Source organism: Salvia hispanica, chromosome 5 (genome assembly GCF_029641045.1).
Source record: "Salvia hispanica isolate PSC_SH4W2 chromosome 5, Shi_PSC_v1, whole genome shotgun sequence".
In the NCBI taxonomy this organism is placed as follows: domain Eukaryota; kingdom Viridiplantae; phylum Streptophyta; class Magnoliopsida; order Lamiales; family Lamiaceae; genus Salvia; species Salvia hispanica.
In genome coordinates, this window is record NC_142696.1 from 686,201 (window position 1) to 697,180 (window position 10,980).

General features: G+C 35.0%; 1 protein-coding gene across 2 annotated transcripts; it reads left to right on the top strand.

The window, feature by feature from the left end:
• Nucleotides 1-3,781: 3,781 nt before the first annotated feature.
• LOC125186362 (nuclear pore complex Nup85-like protein) lies at nt 3,782-9,458 on the top strand. 2 transcript variants are annotated; one of them, XM_089058148.1, is made up of 18 exons: nt 3,782-4,205; nt 5,242-5,344; nt 5,420-5,542; nt 5,634-5,717; nt 6,038-6,109; nt 6,202-6,258; nt 6,402-6,521; nt 6,593-6,793; nt 6,932-7,042; nt 7,127-7,164; nt 7,407-7,563; nt 7,723-7,824; nt 7,943-7,999; nt 8,155-8,301; nt 8,458-8,528; nt 8,620-8,707; nt 8,894-8,950; nt 9,026-9,458. In XM_089058148.1, the coding sequence occupies exons 1-18, from the start codon at nt 3,853-3,855 to the stop codon at nt 9,218-9,220; spliced, it is 2,136 nt and encodes a 711-aa protein (XP_088914274.1). In that variant the 5' UTR covers nt 3,782-3,852; the 3' UTR covers nt 9,221-9,458. The 2 variants fall into 2 exon arrangements, with proteins under 2 accessions (XP_088914274.1, XP_047938669.1); XM_048082712.2 differs by having other exon boundaries at nt 3,783-4,205; nt 5,432-5,542.
• The last annotated feature ends 1,522 nt before the right edge of the window (nt 9,459-10,980 follow it).

Here is a 10,980-nt window from a genome sequence, read left to right on the forward strand (position 1 = left end):
CTAATTAAATTAATTATTTAAAGTAATTAAATTAATTGAATATTTTTTATTAAATTATTTTATACTCATTTTAAGGTTGAAACACCTAACTAATAATATTCAACTTTTATATCATTACAGTTCACAATGTTAAATTTTTATTAAGGCTATATTGATTAGTTAATAATAATAATAATAATAATAATTATTATTATTATTATAATAATAATAATAATTATTATTATTATATTAATATTACGTGATTCATAATTTATATAATTATACTATAATTATTTATTAATTACTATTAGTTTTTAGTATTATAATAATAATATTATTATAATAATTAAATATAATTATAACTATAATTATATTTAAATATATTTGAATGATATTAAAAATGAATGAATTATTAATTTATAACATCAAAATAATATTATTAATATTGATTAATAATAATAGTATAAAGAATTAGGAGAATGAAAGAAGATATTATAATATCACTTTTGGTACTAATTTTATGGATGCCCAAAATATCCTCTATGACATAAATGGGAAAATATATTTGTTTAAATGGCATTTTGGGAAGAAAATTGCATCAGGTACCAAAAATGTGATTTATAGGTATAAAAAACGATATAAAATAAAGATCAGGTACCATTTACGTGCGAAAGTGAAAGATCAGGTATCATTTATATAGTTCACTCAATTAATTAAGCCAAAAATATTATTCGAGGTAAATTAATTAAGCCAAAAATAGTAGTACTATTACTAAGTAGTACTATTAAATATAGGGTCTTTACTAGTCTATCACAAACTATTAAAAATATTTTCAAGAATTTTCGACTCAAGCATACTATCATAAATTTAGGGTGGAATGTTAATTCTTACCAATAACGAGAGTGTTATATTGCTAACTCATAACTTAATTGTTAACTATAACTAAATAATAGCTATTAGATATTTAAATTAAGAGCTTAGATCATTAATCCCTAAATGTCAATATGATCAACGAAAAACGTCAATAAAACCATAGGATTAATTCCAAAAAATATCAGTAGGGGCATTAATGTCAATTAACTACATATTTAGTTATAACTAACTTTTAAAAGAAATCCAAAAACTTTAAATCTATATAACATATATCAAATTAAAGATAATTTCATAAGGATTCCATAATATAATGCATGCATATGTTCCGACGTCAAAATTTGAAAAAAAATTCAAAAATTTTAAATTTTTTTGTACAAGCAGAAATGTCAACATACTATATAAAATATGTCAATATAATAAATGTAGAACGTCAATAATATAAACAATGAGTTAACATTCTTAAAGCATTGTGTTGACATTCTCAAAGCATTGTGTTGATATTTTCGGAACATTATATTGACATTTTCATCCAAAACCCTAATTTGGATTTTTTTTTATCTTTTTCAATTTTATTAATAAAAATGAAAATTACACGTGACAAATTGTAGACGACCCCTTTTCTAAAATCATATGGCCTTAAATTAGTTGTACTCCCTCCGTCCCAGATAATTCGTCTCAATTTTCCATTTCGGTCCGTCCCACATAATTTGTCCCACTTCACTTTTACCATTTTTGGTAGTGGACCCCATATTCCACTAACTCATTCCTACTCACATTTTATTATAAAACTAATATATAAAGGTAGGACCACGTTCCACTAACTTTTTCAACCTACTTTTCATTACAATTCTTAAAACCCGTGCCCGGTCAAAGTGACCCGAATTATTCGGGACAGAGAAAGTAGTTAGTAATTAAATGATGAGTTAGCAATTGCTCACTCCCCTAACTAATTATATTAATTGACTTGGCATTTTTAAAATGATGTTATAGAAATTGTTGAAAGAGACATCGTTTTAAAAAAGAAAACATCCTCTCCAATTTTAGTCCCGTATAGTTCTATAGTCTCCTCTCATTACGTAGCCAGCTAGCCATCATGGCTATGGAGAGTCCATAACACGGTGGTGCGCTGATTACCGGCCATAATGGAGGTTCATGCCCCTCCACGAGCTTCCCTCTAGACACAGTTGCCCTACACAGTATAATGAAAGATTGCATGTTATAACGAGTGGGAATAATTCTCCACTGATTTATCCGACGAGGTATATTAGAGAACGTCGAATCATTAATCTACCGAATTCCTCGTCATTTCCCCTTCGTCTCACCATGTTGTGTCTACGGCTTCCGCTTTCTATTGTTGCCGCAAGTTTTCGGCGATTAGAGCACTCCCAATGGTCCGGCGATAACACTCGGCGATTTTTCGCCGAAAATCGCCGAGTTATCGCCGGCCGTTGGGTGTGTTTCGGCGATAATTCGCCAACTCCCGATTCATCGCCGAATCATCGGCGCCCACTGTAGGCGCGATTCGGCGATTTTTCGGCTTTCTCTTTTTTTTTTTTTTTTTTTTTGAGTTAGGGAAAAATAAGAGAGAAACCATTGGAGTAGTTGGCTAAAAGTTGGCTAAAAATTGGGGATAAATTTTGGTGCTGATGTGGCAGGAGTTAGAGAGAAATAAGAGAGTTTTTAGGGAGAGCATTGGGAGTGCTCTTACTGCCTTAGCATTCTCGACTCGACATGTTGCATCGCCATTGAATGATTCAATTCCTGACTAATCAAATGGCTCCTCGAAGGGGAGGATCCTGCTCGACAATCATGGACTCATGTTGCAGAGAATAGTGGGTGATTTCGAGCATGGGGAGGAACAAATGGTGACTGTCTACAACAATTTTAAGCAATTTATCACTATTTCCCTATAAATAATAAACTAAAAAGAATAAAAATCAAAATGATGTTATTTTGTTTTATGAAACACCGTGATCTATAAGTTCATGATACTCGTTGAAAAATTAACATTGTGATCAAAGTTCATGATACTATTATATATACAAAAAGTTTATGAATAGACCACTAGTAATATTTCAGAAATTGTGTAATAATAAGCATTAATAAACATTAAAAATACTGCGATGTGATTATGTTGAAAAAAAGTAACAACATAACAGTATTTTTTATTCTCTGGGACTATTATATTATTGAATTGATTGATTAACATAATTTGTGAATTTGATTAAGATTAATGTAATAATTTCAAAACATAAATCAACTACATACACTACATTACAATTTTTACCATTTCATTAACTTAGGTGCTCTTTTTGCATTAAATTATTGTCCAAAAAAAAAAAGCTAAATAATACAGATACTTTTAGTCGATATTAATTTATAATTTAGTGGATATTAATTTATAGTTATACCAAATTAATGGCAATAACATCCTTCATTTGACTACGTAGTACTCCCTCCATCTGCGAATAAGAGTCTCGTTTTTTCCATTTTAGTCCGTCTGTGAATAAGAGTCCCAGTTAACTTTTACCATAAATGGTAATAGAGTCTCACCTTCTATTAACTCATTTTACTCACATTTCATTTAAAATTAATATATATAAGTGGGGCTCTTATTCCACTAACTTTTTTTCACCCACTTTTCTTAACATTTCTTAAAACCCGCGCCGCCCATGAATGAGATTCCTAATGGCGGACGGAGGGAGTATATAGTTATACATTTAGTGGCATTAACATTTCACTTGGCTACATAAATTATAAACATAATTTATTAATATTTATAATTATTCCCAAAATTTATACATATTCAAAATATTGCCTAAAACTCGACTTTTATATAAGCATAGATCGATAGATATATTAATTTGTCTTAATTAATTAATACTGAGAAAATCACAAAAAATAAAAAGCGCTATTTTGCTGTGACAGTGCTCCAAATTAACTCATTCACTCTCTCCTCTCTAAGCCCTTGCAAAACCCTGAGCAGAATATTCCGGCAGGATGCCGGCAGTGACCTCAGATTCCGGCGAGTTCAACTCGCTCTCCATCGTTCCACACTCTCTGGAGACGCAGACGCCGAGAGTCTATCCTCTGCGGACGCGCCGCACAGCGCCGCCGTTCGGGCGCGTCTCGATCTCCTGGGGTCGTGGAAGCACGCTCCGCGTCTCACTCCTGCAACCTGGAGGAGTTGAATCCGATGGGGAAGTTGTGGAAGTGAATCTCACCAATGCGGAGGAAGGAGGAGAAGTTTCCGAAGCTGAGCGGCAGAGAATCGCGCACGGCTCGGTCACGCCCTTCGCGCTTCTCCAGAGCCGGAAGAATCAGATGGACGAGTTGCAGTATGACAAAACTTGGTAATTGATTGGTGTGCAGTCAATTTGTTTAATTGTTATTGTTAATGAATTGAGCTGATTTTGAATCCGCTGAGGTTGGGAAGAAAGGTATTTGTTCGAGTTAGATATGTGAGACTGAAATAGCTGATTGTTTCTGTTTGTGTTGTTTGTTAAAATTGAATTTTGGAACTGTGTGTTTTGGTTAGAAGACCGTTGGTTGAGATGTTAGGCAGCATAGATGCTTAGTGAATTGGGTATTAGTGTCTAGTAGCCTTATTTTAGGGCTTAATTCTTGTTCAAGATCAGGGAAAAGTACTTGTGGTAGCCGTATATCAAAAGAGATTCTGTAGGTGACTCTCTTAGATAGGAACTCACTCGAAATCCATCTAAGAGTATTCATGGAATTTCTTAACAAGAATGTGTTATAACACCTATACTACTTTTTGTATGGAAGCTGAACTGCTCTCCCATTACTTTCTGGCGTAGGAGTCGATTTCCAGGATAAGGCTCCTTTGTGGATATGTTTCCGTGATTTTAGAATATTCAGTTATGCATCATGCATGGCATGAACGGGAAAATTCAACCAATAGATTGCTTGTAGGGGTGCTTATACGAGCCATGGGTGAAGCCGAATTTGTTAAGGTGGGGCAAATGCCCCTCCTCAAATATATTAACGTATGCTAGTACTATTTTATTATCTAATTTTGCAAAAAACACTTAAATTTCTTTATATTTGCCCCTTCTCAAATTTTTAAATTTCCTTCACATATAAGTTTGCCCCCTTTCATTTATATTCCTGGCTTCGTCTGTGTACAGAGCTTCTCTGCATTACTTATTCACGAGGATGAGCTAAAGCCTAAATGGCAGTTCACCTGTCCATAATATTCAGTTATCATTTTTTCATGTATCATTCACTTAAGTTTTATGGAAAATTGAAATTGAAAAATTGTTTTCACTGTATCTTTCACCTTCAGCTGTCATTTATTTATCAGCAATCTCCGGTATTTTCGAATTCTTGGACCTTTGAAAGCCCATGAACTTTCTCTCAAACATGCAGGTGGGTACATGTAATGGAGTACAGCAATGAAATTAAATCTCTCCTTGGTACTTCAAAGTCATATATTACACCAACCATCGAAGACCCGAAGGCATTATTGGAGGTAACTCTTCATTTCTTAAGGTGTTAGCATTTTTGCAGCTTATCAGATTTTTAGGATTCCTTTATCTGACTGTAGCATATAAATCAGGATGTTGAGCAGCCAACCTCATTGAAAGCTGCCTGGGAACTGGTGGAAATGTTTTATGCAGATAAGCAATCTCAGACCTGGATTCCTGAACGCCTCCTTGATTGGTTAGCTGTATGGGACTTCCTATTGTTATCTTCTTTCACCTTGCAGTCTTCTTCTCATCTTTTGTCCATGGCAAATAATAATGCCTCTTTTTTTACAGGATTTTGATTGTTTGCTATCTGCAACTCAGCCAACTGTCCATGCAAGACTTGTGGCTTTCCAGAAAGCACTTGTAACCATACAGGTCATTCGTCACTTTATCTTTGACATTCATGGAACCATATATCACTCACTTTTTTTGTTCTTCTTGAACTGCATCTGCTCCCCCCATCTAGTGTCAAAAATTTAGTTTTAACATCTGAATTCACATTGCTTTGGAATAAAACATGTAAATCATTTATTAGCCGTTATTATAACATTATAGAATAATGTTAGGTAGAATTTGATTTGTTAATATGCACATAGAGATACAACATATTCCTATCTATTAACTTCAGTATGGGATCATTTCAGATTTGTCCAGTGTTTCTCTCTTGACTCTTTTCATTTACTTTCTCTTTGCAGGAAGTTGAGAATGATCCAGAGTATTGGGAAATTATGTCGTCTGCTTTAAGCATTGGCTGGCTAGACATTGTTGTGAGTTTATATAAATCGAACAAGTCCCTTCCATGTAAAAGTTGAATACTACTTTATAGGTGCGTGCTGCTTCTCATGCTAAACATTTGCAGGTAAAAATGTTGCGGTTGCATGGATCTTACCAGTTGGACCAGCTTGGAACTCGAGAGGTAAGTCTGACTAAAATCTCTACTCTGTATAAGAAACTAATCTGGAAATTATTCAAAATAATAAGTTTTGCTCAGATGTGTTGATTTATTCACCAACCTTATATACGAATAACATCTGGATCTTTTGCGCGATGCTGAAACAGATTGAAAGTGGACTCGTTGAAGCAGTTGCTGTTCTTATATCACAGATGCCACGATTGCGTCCTCATATATCAGATGAAAAATTAGGAGAATGCTACAACACCAAGCCTGAGTTTATGAAAGTAACATATATACTTGAGAATTAGTACCTGAACATTAAATTGTACTATTCTTTATACATCTCATTTGTCAGGCATGGGAGAAGTGGAGAACTCAAATCACTAAACTGGACTGCCATCCTTACTGGCTTCAGTGTGATCATAAACAGACCAGAGATGGACTTAAAAACATGATTCAGATAATGCTGGGAAATGCTAATGTTATCTCCAACGCAACATATCACTGGATAGAGCTTTACATTTCTCACCTTTTGTATATTAGGCCTTTCACTGTGGTAAGTTCGATGAGCTTGATGTTTCATATTTGCTCGGTGTAGTTGCCTATCTAGATTGTGGAAAATGAAGTTGAAGAGTAATTTTGATCTCCATTAATCCATTTAACATCCGTATTATAAATAATTGTTCTGTTGCAGGGTTTAGAAAGTATGTATACCCTAGCCCAGAAATGCATGCATTTAAAACCAATTACCAATCGACATAAGTTGATGGGACTCTTAATTGGGATTCTTGAAGAAAATACAGAGGTAATGCCTCAATTTTTGGTCCTAGAATTGCCTATATTTTTTTGCCTCATTCTGCAAGCCTTTGAGTGATCATTGATGTTTCAGGTTGTTCTCGCCGAATGCTCAAGATCATTTGGCCCCTGGTAAGAGATGCTGTTCTCTTCTTCCTTCCTTGGTTTGTGCACAGAGCTGTAGTTCAGCTATTTTTATGTGATACAGTTGTAAAATTGTGCAAATAATTCTTGGTGCTCCTTGATAACTGTTCACACTTGACAAAGCAGTAGTGTTTTTTCCATTGTGGGTGTATGTAACTTATGTCATTCCCTGATATTTGGTAAGTGAATCAATAAAATCATGTGGTGGTTTATCTTTTATCTTTGAACAGGATGATAACCCATGCTGCAGAGCTGCTGACAGCTGGAAGCGCTCAAGCAGAAATGCTTTTGCATGAGGAGCAGTCTAAGATTGGAGGAATCTGCATAGAAGAGCTTCATCGACTGATTTATGCTCAAGTTCTATCATCTCATGTCTTGACATGGAATGTGAGTAGTGAACCAGCAGTTGTGTTTTGGCATTGCTCTTGATGCCTCCTAGCCTTTTGACATTGAGGACCACACATATTTGATATAGGTTCAGTTTTTTACTTGTAAAATTCTTCCAGTACTCCCTATTTCTGATATACTTTTATTCTGGTCCTTCAGATCGCTCCTATATATTTGACTTCATGCATGAAGCAAGGTTTGGGTTTATTGGAGAATTTACTGTACAAGCAGCCCGTACAGCGTCAGCAAGTGTTATCGGAGGTGCTTGAGGACTGCAACATTCTATTTTGCCTGTTTCTGTCAAAATCCCTGAATTCACATTAACCTTCAGCATCGATTACTGGAGCTCTTAGACAGTGTACCTTTTCTCTTTATGCAGAGCATAGAGATCTGTCGTCTCAATGGAATAGATTATGTTAGTCGCCATATGATGAAGGTATGTTTCAAGCAATGATTACCTATCTCCTGGGATTGTGCTGCATGTACCACAAGGATCTCATCCTTACTGATGAAACAATTTTTTATGTGCTTCTCATTTTGAATACATGCCTGTGAAGTTTACTTGTAACAATATGTCGTCTATGAAAACAGATAGCTGGAGTTCATTACTGGAAGCATGGAGACAAAGGTTCCGCTGTGCACTGGCTGCAGCAAGCTCAGGATGAAGTTCGTTTAAACCGAATTGCGAAGCATTTATTTGATATTGTTGGAAAATCAGTTTCTGATGAAAGTTTCAAGGTAATGTTACACAGAAATTATATGTTACCTCACGAAATTTAACAATGATTAGTTCGTACTGCGACTACTTGACTAGGTTTACCAGTATCAAAAGATAAAACATAGTTTATAAATATATCAACTTTCTTAGTGTATTGTCTCCCTTCTTTCGTGCAGCAATGGGAAGGAATGATTGATTTGCTGGGAACTGAGTCCAGAACTGCTGGCGGTCTTGAGTTCTTGAAAAAGTATGCAATTTTCATGCTTTCGATAGTTGCAGAGTTCTACGTGCTCTTTACTGATTTCTGAATCTCTGATCCTTTGGTTGACGATCCTCAGGTACAGGGATTTCCGGCGATCCCTCCAGCAAGTTCAGGATGGATTCGCAACTGACGATGCTAGAAAAGCTTCAGAAGCCCTCGTATCTGTAAGTTGATGTATCACTGTTATATGTCTTCACTAGTCAAATTTATTGAAGTTCCACAGGAATGTTTACCTGCCCGGTGGCTTGACTTGGCTCGTTCCACCCGTCTATTGCTAAAACGAGAAACTAAGCACAATTATCTCCAACGTACTACAATCTAATTAATGATCCCTGAATCCATTTGTACAGCTAATGAGAAACCCTTCTACACCTCAACAATTCTGGCTTCATCTGTTAAACGAGTCAGTAAGTAACTCTTCCCCTAGCTGAACCAACGATGAGCTTTGTTACATGATTCTTCAACACCTTAATCCTGTGCAGCTGGAATTGCTGAACTGGAAGGATCGTCCCTTGTTCAACGTTTCTCAAACGAACCTTTTGTTGAATAAGTTGCAAGATCTGTCGCTTGCACGACTTCTGCCAGGCTACGTTGATGCTGACTTGCCACCAGAGGCCTTCAGGTCCGTCCGACTGGCCCTTGCCACCAATCTCGGCCGCGCCATCCTTGAAGAGTAAGAGCCCTTCCTCAATGCGTGACCTCGTTGTTAGTTTGTGTTACACCTGTCTGGGAACTTTTCCAACTTTTATGCTAGGTTTGTGTATCGACTGAATGTGTTGTTTCATAATATGGATTTTCAATTAATTGTAATTACTAATTAATTATATTTATATGTTATAGTAGTATATTACACATGTATCCAATCTTTAACCATCTCATTGCTTCATTCTTTTATCCTGATTTTTTTTCTATTTATTGCTGTCTTTATCTTGATATTTGTTGATTATTTCTGTCTTTATATAGTATATTGCCTCATGTTAGATTTAAGCTTATTTTCTAGATAGCACTAATTTCTACCACTCCATATAAGGTCACTGATTTTGGGCTTACTTTAGCTCACTTTATAGGTCCATTAATTCGATCTTCTGTACTATTATGGTCCTTAAATTGTTATTAGGCCCAATGAATTTTTAATACTAATTGTTGAATCATTGATATTAGTCAAAATTGGATTTAATGCCCAAATAATATGACTAGTATGAAAAGGTCACGTATTTTTTAAAAAAATGGGAAGATGATTTATTACACAATCTTAGTAACAACCTGCAAATAAAATTAATTTTATTTTCGGTTTATAGTTTACACAATATTTTCGGGTTCGATGATTCAGAATGTTACTCTCACCGAAAACACGCGCGTACTAACAACTAACAATGATAACTACAAAATCCAACATCTCAGTGAATCATAAGTGCTTATATAATCTCATTCTGCTAAATATTATTACATCCTACGTCTCACAATAGGAGTCACATTTGATGTGCGCTCGAATTTTAAGAAATGTTAAAAATAGTGGGTTGGAAAGTTGGTGTAATATGGAGTCCATTTTTTATATTGATTTTATAATAGAATATAAGTGAAGTGAGTTAGTAAAATGTGAGATCTACTACTATTTATGTTAAAAAGTGAAATGTGACTCTTATGTGACTTTTATTATTGAACGGATAAAACAAATAGTGCATATAAAATGTCACAGTGACACCCATTCCATTCCAATAGGCAAGTTTCAACTCCAATCATAGAGTTTTGGGAACAATACTGCAGTTTTATTCAATGCAAAAACTAATCATGTCAATACATTGTCTCTATTGACAATGATAGCTTACAAACTTGGGAAACTTCTGGAATTCAATTAATTTTTTGAAAGGGTAAATATCATGGAGTGAATGCAATGGGATGGACGATAATCCACCCGATGCATCGTCCACCCTAGCGTTCGCTACTGTAGGTGGGCGGACGATGCTCCCCCCATCCTCTGTGGAAGATGAACCATTTTTTTCATCCCCCGCCCCATTGTAGGGATCCAGAGGATAGGTCCGGACGATGCAATACATTTTCATTTTTTTTTTCATTTCTTCAATATATATCACCACATTTTTACTTCATTGCACACCTTTCACAACTCTCTTCCTCATGTCAATTTCACTCTTCCTATCTTTCTATCGCTATAACTTTTTTTTAATTAAGTAAATGTAGGGTTTGTCTTTTAACTTATGGTATTTTTATTGTACTATTTATTTGCTGATAATTTACATATTTACAAACGTAAAAAATAAACAAAATAGTACTCCCTTCGTCCAACTGAAGATGGCTCACTTTCCCTTTTAGTTTGTCCTAACCAAGATGATCCATTGCTAAAAATAATACATTTATATCTGCTTTATTCCTCTCTCCTACTTTGCTCTCTCCAATAGCCAATTGGGATTTACTATATCTC